We start from the raw sequence: 22,264 nt of genomic DNA, 5'->3' as shown, positions 1-22,264 counted from the left end.
TCTTTAAATAATTTTTTTTAGTCATATTAGTTCTTGAAAAATAAAACGTAAGTTAAATTGGTCTTTCCATTAGTTAAATGATGATGTATCACATTAAGTATCACGTATCACCATATGATTAGTTGACGTGTCAGATCAGTAACACCTAACATGCCACATATCACTTGACATGTAAAAAAGTTATGTATAATCAAAATAATCTCTGAAAGTCTAAACACAAATTATTTTCATCCCTAAAATTTTTAAAAATTAATCAAATTAGTCTTTATATAATTTTTTTATTTTTTCATAATATTAAATTTAAAATATTTTTTAATAGTACTAATTTTAATATTATTTTTAGATCTTAATAAACAAAATTATTTTGTCATTTTTGTATTTTAAAATTTTACATTTTTAAATTGTATGTTTTTTTATAGTGAAATTTTTTTATTTAAATGAGTTTATCAAATTATTGTTGATTATATATTTAAAATTTAATATTTTAAATCTCACTAAATAATATAATAGTTATTTTAAAATTTAAATCTTTTAAATTTTTTAAAATTATAATTTATATTATTGTTTAATTTATATGATAAAACTCAATAATTTAAAAACCGATTTGTTGGATCACTTGTTGAATAAAAGATTAAAATATTTAAAATAATTACTATATTTATTTAGTGAAATCCAAAATATTAAAACTTTTAGTATATACTAGTTATATACTAGTTATTAAGATTCAACAATAATTTGAGTTCAATCATATAAATATTTTATATTAAAATATTAAGATTAAATAAGTGATTCGATAAATCAATTTTTTAATTATTGAGTTCTACTATATAAATTAAACAATAATAAAAATGATAATTTTAAAAATTTAAAAGATTTAAATTTTAAAATAACTACTATATTATTTAGTGAGATTTAAAATATTAAATTTTTAAATATATAATCAATAATAATTTGATAAATTCGTTTAAATAAAAAAATTTCACTAAAAAAATTACGATTTAAAAAGGTAAAATTTTAAAATACAAATGACAAAATAACTTTATAATAATTTAATTATTTTTATTATTTTATGTAAAGTGAGATTTTTTTTATTAAGGTCTAAAAATAATATTAAAATTAGTACTATTAAAAAATATTTTAAATTTAATATTACGAAGAAAAATAAAAAAAAAGTTATATAAAGGCTAATTTGATTAATTTTTAAAATTTTAGAGATGAAAATGACTTACGTCCGAACTTTCAAGGACTATTTTGATTATAAATAACTTTTTTACATGTCAAATGACATGTGACGTGCTAAATATCACTGATTTGACATGTCAACCAATCATCTAGTGACACGTGACACTTAACGTGACATGTAATCATCTAACTAACAGAAAAATTAATTTAATTTATGTTTTATCTTTCAAAAATTAATATGACTAAAAAAATTATTTGAGAACTAATTTTAAAAATATGTGATTTTCCAAAAATAAATTTGACTATTAATCCATTATAGTTCAAGTCAAGTGGTTTGAGGATAATATTTTTTTGAGAATTCAATATTCAAAAATCTACATCTGATTTAATTTTTTTAGAAATGACACAAGATGTATTTATTAGCCGTCAAGATGGAAGCGTAAATTTTTTTTATATAATATAATATATAGTGATCGGATCTTAACCATCAAAGATTTAGATAATAAAAAGATGATTGTTCTCATATTTCAACATTTGTGATAAAATCCATATCCTGTATATGTGGACCAATACAATATAAAAATGTGGTATCATTAATCTTAGTCAATTAATAATTGAAAAATTTTAAAATCTTAAAATTTACGTATTTTAAAAGTGTATTAATTATTATTTGTATACAAATACGAATACGTATATACTTTAATCATATATGATTAACTATGGTTAAGTATTTTTGTTTCTTAAAATTAATACAAAATTAAAATAAAAAATCTCTTCTCTTTCCCATCAGCGTTGTCTTCTTCCCAAAACACATACTAGTTATTGTTTTTTGTTCTAAGTTAGACTCCTGAACACCCAACCCTTCCGATCTGAACTTCTCCACCATCGCCGTTCACCGCCGCCGTTCACCACCGCTCACCGACACTGCCAGATCCCTTCTATCTCACAGGCATTCGTCGATCTCCATTTCTATCGCCCGTCGTTAGCGCCCCCTGTTTCCGCTTCGAACAGCAGTGTCGCCGCCGTTTCTCACGTTCTAAGCCTCCGTGACCCATTGTTTGCCGCCTCCGATCCACACCGCATAGCGGCGTTCTCCATCACCGTCGCTGACTTCCACACCCCTGATATTAGGTTAGGTGTTCATCGTCTGTTCAAACAATGAATTTCATTTATTTTGGTTATTGGGCTTGTTTCTTGCATGTTCAAACCGTCATTTTTATTTTATTGATTTTTTTATGGAACAAATTCTCTGCCATGGATACAATTTTTCGAGCTCTATATCTACTATATAGATTGATCAATTAGATTAATTGCAGTATATGTATGATTGACTCTGGAATCTGAAGTAATTACTTGCCTAATTAGAATTATCTTTTCAGTTGTTGAGCCAGTATAAGTTCATTGTTGAAGGCAGCTTCATCATTTACATTTTTAATTTTTTTTATCTAATTTAATTTAGTTGTGTTTGTCTTCCATCTCCATGTCTATAGACATTTAAAATATTTTATGTTCAGTTTAAGTGTATCTTTTCTTTGATTATCATGAGTTGTGCAGAGATGTTATTGGTTTCAATCCATCATATCTCCATTGCCAATCTACAAACCACACCCAAATAAAAAGGAGAAAGAGTTAGCAAAATTAACCCTTTTTCTTTTTAGTACTGTACAGACAAATGCTAATTTTACTTTCAGTCGGTCAAAATTACCTATTTTTGTGAATGAATTAGTCTATGTGCAAGACAGAAGGAGCATTGTGGGCTACGACTTAAATTTGGAGAAAATAAAATATTATCTCATTTAAGAGTTTTTTCAAGTAAAGTTGAAAAGTTAAATTGTATATTATTTACTTGAATAATAATATTCATAGTTAACAAATATTTTTAATATACGTGTAATTATTAACAAATATTTTTTATGTATTTATATTATTTTTTCTATTTAATAAAAAAAAATTATCACATAATTTTACCAGTATTACTTTTTTAAAATTATTTTTTTGAAAAAATATTCTAAAAACAAATAAATAATTTTTGTTTTAAAATTTGAATAGAACTTGATTAGTATCAGAATAATTACAGATTGTCATCATTCAAGTATAAAGGCAATAAATTAAATTAATGTAATAACGTATTAATAATCATACAAATAAATAATCATTATTTAACATTTATTCCCACCATTCAAGTATAAGGTGATAACGTATTAATAATTTAATAAGGTATGTTTAAAGACAATAAATTAAATTAATGTATCTTTAAATGAAAATACCAAAATAGTAATTTTTCAAAATTAAAAAATTATAAAGACATTAATTTGGGGCATAAAATCAATGACTTTAATTGTATTATGCCAATAAATATGCATCTATAACAATTATTAATGGAAAAATTTATTTTTGGTGTCCAATTTTTCTTTCTATTTTTATCCTTTTTAATAACTTACTTCCAGTTACAGCATTCTACTACTTCATTTTCATCTACGTTCACCTCAATATAACTTCTCCACGTTAATTTCTCTTGCATCATGTTACTGCATCAGTTACAGAATTCTACTACTTAATTCCCACTACTGCATCAGTTAATTTCTCTCACATCTCACATCAAGTTATTGCGTCAATTGTATTATTCCCAATTTTTTTTCTTAATCTCTCTCACTTCACTGGTTACTCCATATCTCTCCATAATAGAAAAAATTTTCTTCATTTCTCCTCTATCTTCTCCTGCATTCTTCTCACTTTGCCTAAATATAATGTAAAATCTACTGTAATTTATTTTTGTCATTAAATAAAAGTGTAGAACTATTTTTATATGTTTCTTTGAGTAATTATAGTTGACAACATACCAATCGAAGATTCACGTTGAAGTGGTCGACGAACTTGGCAAGAATATGCCAGACAACGAAGACAAAATATGAGTGAAGAACAGAGGCAGCAACACCTTGCCAGAAGGCGTGCCAGTTACCGAGGGAGTATTAGACGAGGAAAACAAATCGATACATCAAGTGGACCAACTAACATGGCAACACCATTACCAGATATCACAAATATACCTCCTTAACAATACTCTATATCAGGTACTCTAAATTATACTTCTCATTAATAAATTTATATTGTTAGTTTATCATTTAATATGAATTATTTTTTACGATATATATGTTACTGGACTCTTAGTACGTACCAATTATATATAATTTATTTCTTTGAGCGTACCCTTAAATTATCAAATTACATTATTTTCATCTTAATAATGAATTTTTTACATATACAGATACTCACAATAACACCGGAGCTGGTTCAAGTAATATACCAAACGATCCAAATATGGGTAGGAATCCTATATTTATATTTATTTAATTAATAATAATTTATTTTTTCTTAAATTTTGATTCAATAAATCTTTTATTATTGGCCTAAATAATATTATTATATTATCTTAAATGTACTTTACATCATTATAATCTCAATTATTAAATAGTTTAATAATTTTTTAATATAATATCATACAAATATAAAATTTTTATAATTGTATTATTATAAGAAAAATATATTCACTGTTTAATAATATATTTGTTATTAAATTTTTTGACTCTGTAACAAAAAAAACTTAATAGATAATTCTGGTATATTTTTTTAACCTTTTTTTTACAATTTAGTTCGCCATTTAATTTGAATTATTTCTACAATATCTCTATGTTACTGTACTCTACCGAATGTACTCTTAAATTCTCAGCCTACATTATTTTCATGTTAAGAATAAATTTTTTAAATATTTAGATACTCTTAATAAAAGCGAAATTGATTCAAGTAATAGACCAAATGGTAACAATATATAATGCCAAAGCATGGAGGTTTCATGTCCAATTTTCTATTTCCTATTTCCTATTTTAACCCTACTAACATAATTCAAAAATATTATACAATTACTTATTTTACTAACAGTTACAAACACTCACGCGTAACTTCTATTCAATTCTTTACTTCCACGACCTCTCTTTTTTTTGGTCTGATTCTTCTTTATCTTATGAACTCTTCTCTGTATCGCACAATTATTTAAATGAGTTTTTTTGACATCTTAAACTAGGTAAAGACGATGTCAAAAGATTTATTTTCGTGGCCATATATGAAATAAAAAAAATAATTAGAAGCCAACAAGTTTAATCAGTGGTGATAAATAGTTTTTTTGTATAGATCTTATTATATTCGGAGGTATTCATTTAAATTATGTTTTGTTTAATTCTATATTGGTCTTTGTTTGTATAGTGTTGTTTTAAGTATATCTGTGAGTACTGTACTCTGATGGTCTGTCCAGTAGTTTAGCCTCATTCTAATTATTCTATTAGAATTTTTTTAATCATAAAAATATATCTTTTTTATTTTTTTTATAATTTCATCTATTTTACTGGTTTTTTTTTTTACCTCCTAATACACTTTGTTATATTTCTCTTGCTGCCATTATTTTTTTACCTTCAACGCTATCAATTTCATCACATCCATCGTTACAGATTTTATTTAGTTTTATTGCAGTTATTATGTTCACGTATAACTTCTACCTATATTTTTTTCTCTTTAATTTACTTATCTAATTAATATTTTCATGGTTCTTTTACTTTTTTTTAATTTGTTCTCAATATTTCACGTACAAAAGATAGTGTTCTATCTTTTTCTCTTACTAAGGAAGAACCTATTTTTTTCATATTATATGTATTTTTTTGTAAATATGTCTGTATCTATCAATGATGAATTGAAAAAGTCTAATATTTTGTTAAATTTAAAGATTTTTAAATTACTTCATATGTGATAATATTATTTTTTTAATTTTTAAATTATTAATTATACAGAGTATTATATTTAAAATTTGAGTACATGAATATTTATTTTTAAATTAAACTAAAATAAATGAATTATATTACAAAAATATAATTTATTTTGACTTCTATAATATCATTTATTTGGCATATGGCACTGGTTATTTGATTAACATATAAAAGATGTAACATATAAATAGTGATAATTAATTACGGTGGGGTGAAGAGACGGTGGAAGGAGAGGAAAAAACGAGAAAGAACAAAGTAATATAATAACAGCGATTAGACAATGATAGGTATGTGTATAGAGAATAATAATAAGAGAAAGAATAGTGTTTGATATAGTAAGGGGATATAATAAAAATTATAAGTTAATAATTTAGAAAAATAATGAAATTAAAAATATTTAAAAAATTAAATATAAAATTAAAAAAGAAAAATAAAATATTTAAAAAATTAAAAAATTTTAAAAATTAAATATAAAATTAAATGCTTTATGTCTTACATTTTTTAGCGAAACTTCAACAACTCATAAAAGTTAACGGAATAGATGGTTATAAATCAAAGTGATAGACAAAATTAAAATTTACAATAATAATACTTGGTGATAATTAATTACGGACGGTCGGGTGAAGAGAATATGGAAGGAAAAAGAAAAAACGAGAAAAGAGAACAAGGTAATATAATAATAATAACGGCGATGAGACAATGACATACAGGTATGTGTATAGAAAATAATAGCAAGAGAAAGAATATTGTTTGATATAGTAAGGGATATAATAAAAATATAAATTAATAATTTTGAAAAAATAATAAAATTAAAGATAATTAAAAAATTAAATATAAAATTAAAAAAATAAAATATTTTTAACAATTGAAATTATGCATGAAGATAGAGAGTACTTTGAATATAAATTTTTATCTCGGGTTCAAATTAAATACGAACTAAAAATAGATAATTAAACTTAATAACGTTTATAAATAGTTAATTTGTAAATAATGTTTTTAAATTTTTATTTTGATTTTATTACACATCATTTTTAATTGAATAATCTTGAAGGGTTTATATATTTATTTTTATGGTCAATAAATCTGACAGTTTTCTAAGGCTAAAGAAGTTATTGATAAGAATATGTATGATGAATTACGAAATATTTTTGTCAGATACACAATTTTTATAATATCCTATTTTATTTATTAATTATTCTTATATTTTGATATTTAAAACGAAAAAAATAAGTATTCTCATTTATTCTATTTTTCACTATTAATAAAAAAATAAAGAACTCTTCGTATTTAGATTTATATTTTGGCCTACCACTTAAAAAAGATGAAGACAAATATGAATATCCATGAATTTAAAATAAAAAAATACTTATCTAATAAATTTAAAAAATGAATAATATATTAACAAAAAGATAATATTAATTTCTTAAAAACAATAGAAAAGCGGCTGCGTGCCTGTTGAGCCGCTAGTGGATCATAATTTGAGAAAGGTGTGGATAGATTTAAAAAATTTTAATATTTGCATGCTTATCTAATTTCAAATTCCAAAAACAGATATTAAAAACTACACATAATAATTTTAACAATTCTATGACATTGTTTCAAAAATAATTTATGCAATAACCTTATATATACGTTACCAATATATTACTACTTGATATATGCAATAATAAATAATTATAAATAAATGATTTATTTCTTTTTTTAAAAAAGACCTTATTAATTTATTAATACGTTATAAGCAAGTTGTTATTGCAATTATGAGATATGCATTAATTGTTGATTCATTCAATTAATTGTTTCATGGTCAATCTCCTTCGTAATTACTTCATTGTCAATTGTGAAGATTAATTTGTGGTCAATAATTATTTTATAATTTAATTAATTTTTTATTTTATAACTAAATCTCACATCAATTTATTATTAATATAGTGTAACAAGTTCTGAGTAATCGAAGATATAAAAACTTACTTGAACATCATAAATATGAACATCGATGACAATAAAAACTTAAAGGAGTCTATCGAATATGATGAGCTGTGTTTTGGGTATGATAGTAGTTCTGATAAGGAGGAGGAAGATCTTATCAATAATGAGGGTAAATTTAGTGAATCCATGGAGGTGTCGAATTGTAGCTATAAAATTCAAGAAGTTAAGAAGAAGTTAAACGAATTAAGCTATGATGACATGTGGGTATTGAGTTTGACACCGTTGATCAATATTGTGATTTTTATAGAAATTATGCTAAAGTGCACGGTTTTGTTGCGAGACTTGACGAAAAAGGACAAGATTTCAATGGAAACCTTAATATGCGACAGATGGTTTGTAACAGAGAGGGTACACGTAGAAAAAAGTACTTGGAGATGGAGAACAGAAAAGAGGATCACAAGCCAATCACACGTATAATGTGTCAAGCAAAGATTAGATTTCACTATGACTTGATTTTACAAAAGTGGCGGGTCACCAAATTTGAAGAGACTCACAACCATGACCTCATCCCACCTAAGTATATCCAGTTTGTTCCGGCATATCGAACAATGACTGACGCTGATAAAGCATAGGCTGATAGTTTGTACTTTTATGGTGTTAGAACTTGTCATATAATGGGGTTCATGGTGGCACAAAAAGGAGGTCCGAACAGGGTGGAATTCACAAAAAAAGATCTATACAATCATTTTGACAGATCGAGGCGTACAAAGATAAAAGATGGTGATGCACATGCAGTATTGAGTTACCTAATTTCTAAGGCAGATGAAGATTCACTATTGCAAGGGAAGTTTACTTTGAAGGATGGTAAGTTTGATAATTTAGTGTGGACCGATGGATCTAGCATCACTGATTACCAATGTTTTGGTGATGTGTTAGCCTTCGACACGACATACCAAAAAAATAAGTATAATAGGCCGTTGGTTGTCTTCTCAGGAACAAATCATCATGGACAAACATGCATTTTTGGTTGTGGTTTATTATCCGATGAGAAGCGAAAAATCTATGTTTTGGTGTTGAATATGTTCATGGAGATAATGGGTAATAAACAACCTATAGCTGTGGTGACAGATGGAGATCTTGCAATGAGGGAGGCAATAAAAGAAGTTCTTCCAAACGCTGCACACCGTCTTTGTGCATGGCATCTCTACCGTAATGCCTGTGAAGCTATAAAGAATTCAAAATTCTTAGATGGGTTAAAGCACCTAATGTATGGAAATTTTTTTTCTGAAGAGTTTGAGAGAAGATGGCATAACTTGATATCTGAGTATGGGCTTTCTGAGAATGAATGGTTGCAAAAGACATACGGAATCAAAGAAATGTAGGCTTCCTCATATTTAAATGATAAATTTTTCGGTGGAATCAGGACTACGTCACAATGCAAAGGTATCCACTCCTTGATAAAGAATTACATTAGTAAAAAGTGCTACCTTTTGGAATTGATACACAACTTTAATGAAGCATTGACGCAGTATCAGACAAATGAACTCTTATCCGATTTTAAATCATTGTTTACAATTCCTGTGTTGACCACGTGTCTTCAAGACATTGAGAAGTAAGCGGCCGATATTTTCACCAGAAGCATGTTTAAAGAGGTTCGGTGTGAGATAGAAGAAGCTGGCAAATTAAATGTTGTTACACATTCAGTAAGCAACAATGAAGTTAAGGTGAGAATAAATAAATATAGACAACCCGGGAGGGAATGTGAAGTACAATATGATAAAGCCACTAAAAAATTTGCTTGTGATTGTCGTTTGTTTGAAAGTCGTGGCATTTCATGTCATGTTTTTTGTACTATGAGACATGACCACATCGATATCATTCCTGATACTCTTGTCTGCACGAGGTGGACTAAAAATGCTAAGAAGGATTATGTATGTTCAGTTACATCCGTAGAAACTGACTCTGAAAATATTGCTGGTATTAGATATGGTGCTCTATCAATACTATGCTTCACATTATGTGAGTCGGCATCAAAGAACCGAGATGACTTCATGGAGATTAGAGATGACATTTTTGGACTAATCCAAAAACTTAAAAAGAGACGCGATCCTGACTCCAATGTTCTTTTCTAATGCGTGTATAGTCGGTGACCCAACTGTTGTGAAGACAAAGCGAGCCCCTCGTCAAAATAGATGTGCAATAAAATCTCGTAAGTGTTCTCATTGTACACGTCGTGGTCATACGATTCGAAGGTGTCCAGAATTATACAGTAGAGACGTCCTACATACTGGTCATCACCAATCGAGTGATGAACTCAATGATGAGAAGGTAATTTTAATTTTCTGTTTTATCAAAATTTTTAAAGATTATTTATCTATGTATTTAAATATTGTCTAATGTATTTTATTGTATTGTAGAGTTATTCTGAAGAAGAAATAAATCACCAAAGCAATGATGAGAGCAATGTTCAGAGTGTAGATCACAGATATTTTAATGACAATGGAACAAATAAATTAGCTACACAAAAAAATAAGAATGGAGTTAAGGCTACCAAGGTATGTTAATGTGAACTTCAAGTCTTGTATATAACTTTTGTAAAATTTTTTTTAAAAAACAGTAATTTGTAGCAATTTTATTATATATACATTTTACTTTTAGACTTTATTAGATATATATTTTGTTTTTATTTAGTTAAAATTGTACTTACTTAATCATGTCATGTGAGATGCCTGTATGTAGGATACAAGAATTAATGACACAATGATCATGTGAGATGCCTGTATGTAGGATACAATAATCATCTTTTTTGAAAATTGTTATTGGATCATCGAACCGGCCGACAATTGGCCGATTAAACCGAACCGGAATCCAGCTAGTTGTCAAATTTTTCACCAAAACGGTTTAAATCCTAAACTCTAAAACCAGTAAACCAGTAAATCAGTGACTAAAACGGGTTAAACCTTAAACTCTAAACTCCAAGGTCTAAACCCCCTAAACCATAAATTCTATACCCTAAACCCTAACTTCTAAAACATAAACCCTAAACCTCAATTTGAATTACATCAACTAGTAAATTTGAATAACTTGAACTTAAAACCCGAACTCTAATTATTAAATTATAAATCATAAACCCTAATATCAAACTTCTAAATCTTAAACTCTAAATTCTAAATCTGAACCCATAAACAACGTATGTTAAGTAAATACTTTATGTTAAATAATCTTATATATAATTCTAATAATTACTATTAATTTTTAAATATTATATTTTAGAATAGTTAAAAATTTAGAATTTTCATTCAAAAAAATTAATTAAAATAATATTTAAACTTTTTATAATTGATTTAAAAAATATAATAATATTAAAACATAGATCATATATTTTTAATATAAAGTAAAAATTTATTAACATACGATTATATAATTTACATCTTAAAATTTTACTATAAACCATATATTTATTATCTTATAGTTTTATCGTACTAGAATATATCCTTTTTAGTAAACCTTCAAAACAATTCTTACACTAATAAAAATAAAGTAGGAAACCACAAATTATATGTAATAGTGATTATAATAGGCCAAATTGAAAAACTTTCAAAATAAATATAGAAAGTTATAATCAGTAATGTGTAATGGACTAAAATCAATCAACTTACCTAAAACAAAAATGAAAATGGCCTTTTGAAAATATGCACTAAACCACACTATAAAATTAATAGAATTGGTTGATTAAATCTTACTTACACATATTTTTTTAAATCATTTCATTCTTTTCATTTACTTTTATTTACATGAATTTATGGATGGAGATGGAATTAGCGAAGCTATGTCCAAACGAACTAAGATTAATGTCCAAATCGATCCTATTGAGATATCTTTTAAGTATTTTATATAATATTTTTTTGTAATAATGTATTTTTTAAACAAAATATTAAGTACTAATATAACTAATTATATATGTTATGATTTTTTTTCTTTTTCATACAGTCACGACAACACAATATTATTTGAGCACAAAGAAAAATCAATCATGAAAAAAGAAGAAACCAAAGAACCAGAGGTGAAGTTCATCACTTAATTTGTCGTTTTTTATTGTTATTTGGGGACTCGTATTAAAATTTTCTTTTGTTAAAATATAATAAATTAATTTTTTTCTATTTTTTATCCCTTTGTTTTGTATTGTGATATTAAAATAATTTCATATCTTTAACAGGTCAACAATAAAAAATATGAAGAAATGGATACACAACTCAAGCAAATGGAAGAAACTGTTAATAATCTTCAAAAGATGTATTTTATCAATCAACCAAATTTTTCTATTGGTTTATCTCAACCCATAATGCCTTTCCCCCCTATACTGCCAAATTTTTATGGTCCTTTTACAGGATTTACTCAAACCTCACCTCCATGTACACCCCCTTCGATTCATATGCATATGCCTCCATATCCTCCTCTCTTTGCATCCCATATTCCCGACACACCACTAACCGATGCTATTATGGAAAAACTCAAGTCTCCCATAGACAAAAGTGCTAAAACAATAGTCAAGAAGACTAATACTAATGCTGGGCGTAAAAAAGAATTACCACGCAAAGGTTTAGTTTCAGTTGGAAAAAAACTTTATTCTCCAAAGTCGTCACCAACTGAAATTTTAAAGTCTTTGTTGGGTAAGGGTTCTCCAACTGAATATTCCATCAACCATAACACTTTACCGAACTTAAATTTGCGTCGGAACGATTCTGGAATTGAAGCACCATTTGTAAGTTACAATTTTTTATTTTTTTTTTAAGTGAATTTTTTGAAGATTTTAAATTTTCTTGCACTATAAAATTTTAGCGTTCTAAGAATTTTCTAATTTATTTTTATGTATTGGTTCAATTACAGTGACTTCCAGTTGTATTTAGACCACCTACTAAAATGGAATTAGATGAGACAGACATACAAGTGGCCACATATATATTTGGATCTAACAAAGAAGATGAAATTAATAGGTAAATATGATATCAACCATACATATAATTTATATTTTTTAGTGTTTTATAACATTATATATAAGACTTTAAATAATTACATTATTTTATTGCAAAAAAAATCATGACAGACATGAAATTTTAGCAAGAGGTTCCAAGTTTGATGCAAATAGAGACAGTTTTTTCAACTTAATTCCCAAGGGATGGATTGATGAAGATGTAGGTATTTTTTTTTCTTAATTATCACTTTTTTAAAAAAAATAAATATAATTATATTAATTTTCATGTTTTATTGTCTAAAAAAAATGAGCCAATTGAATCTGATCTTTTTCTATTTAGATACTATGTGTGTATGCTCATATACTAATTAATGAGGAAAGGTCAGATTTGGAGTGTCTAAGACATTAGTATATGCCTACTGTGTTCTCTGTAAGTAATTCATTATTAATTACATGTAATTAACTTGTTTTATTCTTATATATTATGTTTTATATTGTTAATGTATATTTTTATTATTGTTTAGAAACTTGCACTCATGAAAAAAAATCTTCCTTCCAAAATGATAGTACAATATCAAAAATCTTTTATGGGAAAGGTAGAAACTCTTCATAAGGTAAAAATACTTTAACTTGAACTAAATATAATCTCAATATTCAATACTTACTTTTATTAAAATTTATTTAATTTAATTTTTTATTTAGATATTTGTACCTGTCAATGAAAACAACATCCATTGGTATCTTGTGTTTGATATGCACGAACGTCAGATAATTTGGTTGGATTCTAAGCCAAATTATGAAAAAATGGAGAGAAAAGATTTTAATATTAGGAAGCTGGTAATTATTTAAATTTACAACGTTAACATCTATGATTCATATATAAGCTTTTGTATAGGAGTAGTGTTTAACTAATTTAACTTAACCAATTAACAGGCTATGTACATTGAAGAGATGCTTCAAGATGACTCATTTTATGATCTTGAAACCATTGCTAGGCCTAAAGTTTCTCGTTTCGCTGATCCAAAGCATATAGAAACAGGAGAACAAAAAATTGGCTCGTAATGATCACGTCTTATCTCTATTTTATTTCTCTTAATATTATGTTGTATACTTTTTTATATGTGATTTTTTTTGTACACTATTAAAATAGTAATGACTTTGAAATTTGGGTAGCAACTTGGATAAAAGATTGTGCTAAAAATGACAATTATTCTATCAAAGTACGCACACTTTAATATTATTAAATAATTATTAATTAGTTTTAAATTCATGACTTGTTACTTATTATTTTATATTTTAATTTTAGATTGATGACACAACAAGAATGCGCATTGCTCTTGATTTGGTTATCAAACCATACAATACAAAACAAGGAATCATTTTGAAAGCTGCAGAAAGAACTACAAGAAGATTAAAGAAAAAAAATAAGAATTTAGTTAAAAAGTAATTTTATTTGAATTTAAATTTTTTGGAACAATGTGATAGAATTGTTGAGATTGTTATGTGTAGTTTTTAATATCTATTTTTGGAGTTTGAAGTTAAGTTTCTTTACTTTTATATTTTGCAAGTTTTTAATAAATAATTTTTTTTAGAAATTAAATGTTTAATTTGAATATTACTTTTCATGAGGCATGACTTATTAATACATTTACGATTTTTATTTTATGATAAATTCATGCATGTGAATAAATTCAATTTAATTAATGGCTCAAATTTATGATAGATTTATGGGTGAATGCGACTTATTAATATGTGTATCAATTTTTTATATCTTCGATTACTCAGAACCTGTTACACGATATTAATAATATATTGATGTGAGGTTTAGTTATAAAATAAAAAATTAATTAAATCATAAAATAATTATTGACCACAGATTGATTCCCCAGAATTGACAATGAAGCAATTAGGAAGGAGATTGACCATGAAACAATTAATTGAATGAATCAACAATTAATGCATAACTCATAATTGCAATAACAACTTACTTGTAACGTATTAATAAATTAATAAGGTCTTTTTTTAAAAAAAGAAATAAATCATTTATTTATAATCATTTATTATTGCATATATCAAGTAGTAATATATTGGTAACATATATATAAGGTTATTGCATAAATTTTTTTGAAATAATGTGATAGAATTGTTAAAATTATTATGTGTAGTTTTTAATATCTGTTTTTGGAATTTGAAATTAAGTTTTCTTACTTTATATTTTGCAGGTTTTTAATATCTGTTTTTAATAAATATTTTAATTTTATGATAGACTCATGTATGTGAATAAATTCAATTTAATTAATGGTTCAAAATCATGATAAATTCATGGGTGAATGTATTCAATTGAATGAATGACTTATTAATATGTGTATATATTCAATTTTATGATGAGATAGATAAGCATGCAAATATTAAAATTTTATAAATTTACCCACACCTTTCTCAAATTATGATTCATGCATATTTAGTGGCATAATACAATTAAAGTCATTGATTTTATGTCCCAAATTAATGTCTTTATAATTTTTTGATTTTGAAAAATAACTATTTCGGTATTTTTATTTAAAGATACATTAATTTAATTTATTGTCTTTAAACATACCTTATTAAATGATTAATACGTTATCACTTTATATTTGAATGGTGGAAATAAATATTAAATAATGATTATTTATTTGTATGATTATTAATACGTTACTACATTAATTTAATTTATTGCCTTTATATTTGAATGATGACAATCAGTAATTATTCTGATACTAATCAAGTTCAATTCAAATTTTAAAATAGAAATTATTTATTTGTTTTTAGAATACTTTTTCAAAAAAATAATTTTAAAAAAGTAATACTGGTAAAATTATGTGATAATTTTTTTATTAAATATAAAAAATAATATAAATACATAAAAAATATTTGTTAATAATTACACGTATATTAAAAATATTTGTTAACTATGAGTATTATTATTCAAGTAAATAATATACAATTTAACTTTTCAAGCTTACTTGAAAAAACTCTTAACTGAGATAATATTTTATTTTCTCCAAATTTAAGTCGTAGCCCACAATGCTTCTTTTGTCTTGCACACAGACTAATTCACAAAAATAAGTAATTTTGGCCGACTGAAAGTAAAATTAGCATTTGTCTGTACAGTACTAAAAAGAAAAAGGTTAATTTTGCTTAACTCTTTCTCCTTCTTATTTGGGTGTGGTTTATAGATTGGCAATGGAGATATGATGGATTGAAACCAATAACATCTCTGCACAACTCATGATAATCAAAGAAAAGATACACTTAAACTGAACAGAAAATATTTTAAATGCCTATAGACATGAGAGATGGAAGACAAACACAACTAAATTAAATTAGATAAAAAAATTAAAAATGTAAATGATGAAGCTGCCTTCAACAATGAACTTATACCTTCAACAATGAACTTATACTGGCTCAACAACTGAAAAGATAATTCTAATTAGGCGAGTAATTACTTCAGATTCCAGAGTCAATCATACATATACTGCAATTAATCTAATTGATCAATCTATATAGTAGATATAGAACTCGAAAAATTGTATCCATGGCAGAGAATTTGTTCCATAAAAAAATCAATAAAATAAAACTGACGGTTTGAACATGCAAGAAACAAGCCCAATAACCAAAATAAATGAAATTCATTGTTTGAACAGACGATGAACACCTAACCTAATATCAGGGGTGTGAAAGTCAGCGACGGTGATGGAGAACGCCACTACGCAGTGTGGATCGGAGGCGGCAAACAATGGGTCACGGAGGCTTAGAACGTGAAAGACGGCAGCGACACTGCTGTTGGAAGCGAAAACAGGGGGCGCTAACGACGGGCGATAGAAATGGAGATCGACGAATGCCTGTGAGATAGAAGGGATCTGGTGGTGTCGGTGACCGGTGGTGAACGGCGGCGGTGAACGGCGATGTGGAGAAGTTCAAATCGGAAGGGTTGGGTGTTCAGAGTCTAACTTAGAACAAAAAATAATAACCAGTATGCGTTTTGGGAAGAAGACAACGCTAATGAGAAAGAGAAGAGATTTTTTATTTTAATTTTGTATTAATTTTAATAAACCAAAATACTTAACCATAGTTAATCATATATGATTAAAATATATACGTATTTGTATTTATATACAAATAATAATTAATACACTTTTAAAATACATTAAATTTTAAGATTTTAAAATTTTTCAATTATTAATTGACTAGGATTAATGATGCCACATGTCTGTATTGTATTAGTCCATATATACAGGATATGAATTTTATCATAAATATTGGGGTATGAGAGCAATCACCTAATAAAAAATATTTCTATATTATTATTTTATCTTATTATATACACTAATTATTAGATATCAAAATTTAATAATACATGGTAACATTCAAAACTCAAAATAAATGATTAAATCACTTCATGTATTTACAAAAATATCTTACTATAAACATTCAATCTGTTTCACAAAAATAAAAGTCAACTATAAATATAATTCCACTACAGAAAATACTAACATTGTTCCATTTGAGTAATATTGATTGAGTTTTATTTAATTAAAAAATATTTTAAAAATGACTATCGAGTCAAACAATAAAATTATGGCCATAAATTACAAATCAAAATAATATATTAATGATTACAATCCAATTAAACATAGAATGGTCATGATTTATTTCATTGGCTTAATAAACTTCTAATCATTTACTAAGCTAATTAATTCATCAAATTAATTGTTAATTCATCTTCTTTTAAGTTCATTATAAAAATAAATAGTTTTCTTATCGCACTATATATAAATTATAGTGAAGCAAAAATACAACAATAATAATAATAATAATAATAATAATAATAATAATAATAATATATCTTACAAGAAAATTAATCACATGATATAAAATAAGTAGGTGGAAACTCAGGTGCAGTTGACTTTACGTAAAGTTGATATTGAGAGCTACTTCATGTAAAGTTGACTTCACCTAAATTTTCACCAAATAAGTATCACAGAAGGATAAATTCAGATATAAAAGTTCAAATAAATTTAATGTCAGACGATTATTATTTAAGAAAAATTTCAAGTGCTCCAGAGTGTTTTTCTAAAGATCAATATGCCAAGTACGGTTATGTTGCAAGTTTTATTTTGTCTTAGAGTAATGCAGGAAATGATCCGTTTATCCTTGGAAAGTGAATGAAAAGGACAATAAGGGGCAGCTGCTATGGAAGACGGAGAGAGAGAAAAATTTTAAATTTATCTATTTTATCACCACATTTTTTTTAAAAGAAAAAAAAATCTATTTCAACATCAAATCTACTATGAATAGAAAAGGAAAAATAATTTTTTCTTTAGTTTTTCTTTGAAAAATAAAATTTGCAAATTTTAGTTAAATTGAAATAAAAAAAAGTTGAGAACCTTATTTTTTTTATCAGACTTATTGAATATTAAATTTAAGTATTCATATATATAACTATATTTTCTATAAAAAAAAATGAATATGAACATTTTTATTTTAATAATATCATTTAAAAAAATACAAATATACAATATAAAAATTATGTGTGAAATGACATTATCAAAAATAGAAGAACCATTATTATTTATTTTTTATGCATTATTTAGATAAAAATATTATTGTATATATTAAAAATTAGCTATTAAATTAACTATTGTATATTTATGTATATTTATATACAGGTTCATATATATATTTTTTCACTGAATGAATAATTAGTTATAAGAGGAAATAACCAAAAAAAAGACTCTATTATTAAAAATGATGACTAAGTAAATAGAAAAGAGATTTTAAAAGAGTTTTACCAACAAAAATTTATTGTTTGCTTATAAAAAAATAAATTAAAAAAAATCCAACTTCTATATTAATATTAATATTTTTATAAAAATAGCAAGATTAACGTAGAAGTCCCGAAATGATTTTATATATGAAATATCAAGTAGTGTAATTTAAATATCATATTTTTTTCCTTTAAATGTTAAGATTGATGAACATAGTTAAAATAGTTAAATTCTATAAGTTTTTGTGTGTTAAAATATCTAAATTAAGAATAATATTTCATTGAAATTATCATAAAAAAAATTCTATTAGAAAAATAGCAAATTATTTCTAATAAAATAAAATCTTTTTTGTTTTTAAAACTATAAATAGGGCAAAAAACCATAATAAGCCAACATCACTTCAAATTTACGTATATCAGCCAAAATGAAAATCGTTTTAGCAATGAGTCAAACCGTATTTTAATGTAATTCGAACCAGGCTGGTTCGAACTGCATTTAGCAATAAATCGAACCAGGGCAATTCGAATTACGAAGAAAGAATTGAAGGTAAATCGAACCAGATTGGTTCGAACTAGCATTGCATGTAATTCGAACAAAGCACGTTCGAATTATAGAGAGAGAAGCTGGCCAATGTAATTCGAACCAGGCTGGTTCTGGTTCGAATTACACAAACCATAATTCGATGCAGGCTGGTTCGAATTAGTGAGAGGCAGAGTTGTATATATATGGTTGTAAACGTGAGTTGCTCTCATTAGTGGGTGTAAGATGGCTAGTGAGGAGAGTTTTGTTGTTTTGGTTCACCACAGAGGATCCATTAAGAGGAAAACTCGTTCCGGTGTGAAGTTCACAGATAAGGATCCTCTCTGTATTGTCGTGAGTCCTACGACGAGCTATGATGACCTTGTTAGATCTGTACTGATGAAACTTGGTCTGGAAGGTGCGAAGCGGGTGAAGAAGTTTTTCTATCGAATTCCAATCACGGTCCTTCAGGATACGGTGAAGTATGATTGTTTCACGATTGGTAGTGATGAGGACTTGCAAGTCATTTTTCTTTGTCGGCGGCAGTTTCCGGAGGTGAGGACACCAGAGTTGTTGGCAAAGCTGGTTGATGTGGTATCCAGCTCAGGGGGTTCGAACCGGAATACCACCACTTTAGCCACGGCAGCCGGTTCTAGTTCCAGGCCTGCCGTTGCTTCTTCCTCCGTCCCTGTGTACGAGCCAGCTGTCCAACCTGTCGCCTCCCCGTCTTTTGCTGTTGATCTCAATGGCAGCGTAGGCGACGAGGTAGGATCAAGGGAATTTCTGCCGAACGCTTTACAAGGCGTTCCACCGCTTGGCGTCGGAGACGGATTGTTGGGTGATGTAGAGGAGGATGACGTCGAGTCGGATATGATTGATGATGACAGCGGCGATGATATTGGAGCGAGTGAGCCTGCATTGGCGGTAGGTGGTTCTAGTTCTGGAACACAGCAGTATCCACCACATTTTTCCTCTTTGGACCTGGATGCCATGAGGCAGGAGGGGGTTTCTGGGCACTCTGTTGGATTCGGAGCTAGAGATACGGAAGGGACTGCTGGTCTGACAGAGTTCCAGGTTGGTCAGCAATTTCAGGATAAAGATGAGGCCCTGTTAAGTGTGAAGACTTACAGCATCTGGCGAGGGGTACAGTACAAGGTAGTGGAGTCTGATTATCGCCGGTATGTGGGCAAGTGTTCTGAGTTTGGGAATGGGTGCACATGGTTGATTCGACTGAGTCTCCGACAGCGCAAGGGCATTTGGGAGGTCAAACGGTACAATGGACCTCACACCTGTCTGGCCACCTCCATCTCAAGTGACCACAGGAGTTTGGATTATCATGTGATTTCGGCGTTCATTATGCCAATGGTTAGGGCTGATGCATCCATCAGCATCAAGGTGCTCCTAAATGCCACAGCAGCACACTTTGGGTTTAGGCCGATGTACAGGAGGGTCTGGTTGGCGAAGCAGAAGGCTATTGCCCTCATCTACAGTGACTGGGATGAGTCATACAACGAGCTCCCCAGGTGGGTGTTGGGAGTCCAGTTGACAATGGCTGGTACAGTTGCAGTCCTACGGACGAGCCCTGTTCGAGTTGGTGGACAAGTAGACGAGTCTCAAGCTTATTTTCACAGACTTTTCTGGACGTTTCCACCATGTATCGAGGCATTCCGTCATTACAAGCCGCTAGTTAGCATTGACGGCACGCATCTGTATGGTAAGTACGGGGGAACGTTGCTCATCGCGATTGCACAGGATGGGAACTCCAACATTCTACCTGTTGCATTCGCACTAGTAGAGGGTGAGAATGCAGAGTCTTGGACATTCTTTCTCTCCCACCTTCGACAGCACATGACACCGCAGCCGGGTTTGCTGGTTATATCGGACATGCATAACGGCATCAAGGCTGCGCTTAAGGCTCCTGACGGAGGTTGGTTACCTCCATCTGCATACCGTGCATTCTGCATTCAACACGTAGCGGCTAATTTTGCCCTGACCTTCAAGGGCAAAGACGCACGGAGGCTTCTTGTGAATGCGGCGTATGTCAAGACCGAGGTTGAGTTTGACTACTGGTTTGATATTCTGCGGTCTGAAGACCCGGCGATGTGTGAGTGGGCGAACCGGATTGATTATTCGTTGTGGACTCAGCATCGTGATGAGGGGCGGAGATTCGGTCACATGACGACAAATATCTCCGAGTGTGTGAACTCAATCATCAAGGGTGTCAGAAAACCTCCCTGTAGGCTCCCTGGTGAAGGAAACATATGGAAGGCTTGCGGAACTCTTTGTTCACAAGGGGAGAGAGGCTGAGGCCCAGATGGGAACCGGACAACAATTCAGTCAGCACTTGGTAAAGTGTATCGAGGCCAACTTGAAGACGGCCAGGTGCTTCACGGTGACATTGTATGACAGGGATAACTCCGAGTTCACCGTAGCAGAGACCACTCTGGCATCGTCATCCTCCTCCATAGCCTGATCAAGCCACCTCCAATCAGGTTGGCTCCGTCGTGTCCCCACACGAGCTCTCCTCTCAACCCGACGCCTGTCTGGGACGTCCTCAACACGATCCATGTCAGCAACTCGCCCAGCACCCCGCTGTGACGCATCAACTGGAATAGGAACGGCTCTCGGATCCCCCAAGGACATCTCCGGAGATAAGAACCTCTTCCCATGCTGACTCCACCACTCCAGGAACTCATGCGACAGTCCAGGGTTGGCAACAACATCAAACCTCAGCACGGTCTCCGCACGGGACTCCCAATGGAGATGCCATTGCTGCAAGTGGTACGGGAACCATCGATCGCAGCCTCTGCCGTCCTTCGACATCAGAAAGTCGATGTTCAGGGAGAGATGCGGACGGGGCTGGACCCCACCGAACTGTGGAAGAACCCTATCGACCTGATGCCACTCTATGACGGCAAAGTATATCAGTGACATCACAGACCGCCACAACGCCATATGCTGAGGCTCCAAAGCCTCTGGATGCACAACCTGAAGTACGTCGGGGCTGCTATACGGCATCCAGATAAACTGCACACAGAAAATCAACA

At 29.1% G+C, this 22,264-nt stretch overlaps 1 protein-coding gene across 1 annotated transcript; it reads left to right on the top strand.

The window, feature by feature from the left end:
- Window positions 1-8,593: 8,593 nt before the first annotated feature.
- Window positions 8,594-9,301, top strand: LOC107648725 (protein FAR1-RELATED SEQUENCE 5-like). The gene has a single exon (XM_016352547.1). It carries the CDS (start codon window positions 8,594-8,596, stop codon window positions 9,299-9,301), a length of 708 nt encoding a protein of 235 aa, XP_016208033.1.
- Window positions 9,302-22,264: the final 12,963 nt, after the last annotated feature.

This window comes from Arachis ipaensis, chromosome B1 (assembly GCF_059453495.1).
Source record: "Arachis ipaensis isolate K30076 ecotype BB chromosome B1, ASM5945349v1, whole genome shotgun sequence".
Taxonomy (NCBI): Eukaryota; Viridiplantae; Streptophyta; class Magnoliopsida; order Fabales; family Fabaceae; genus Arachis; species Arachis ipaensis.
The sequence above is the reverse complement of the archived record's forward strand: the minus strand, read 5'-3'. Positions and strand labels throughout refer to the sequence as shown.

What these genes read in the sequence shown, in the direction of transcription:
- LOC107648725 (XM_016352547.1), top strand. Translation starts at nt 8,594, where the DNA reads ATGGGGTTCATGGTGGCACAAAAAGGAGGTCCGAACAGGGTGGAATTC.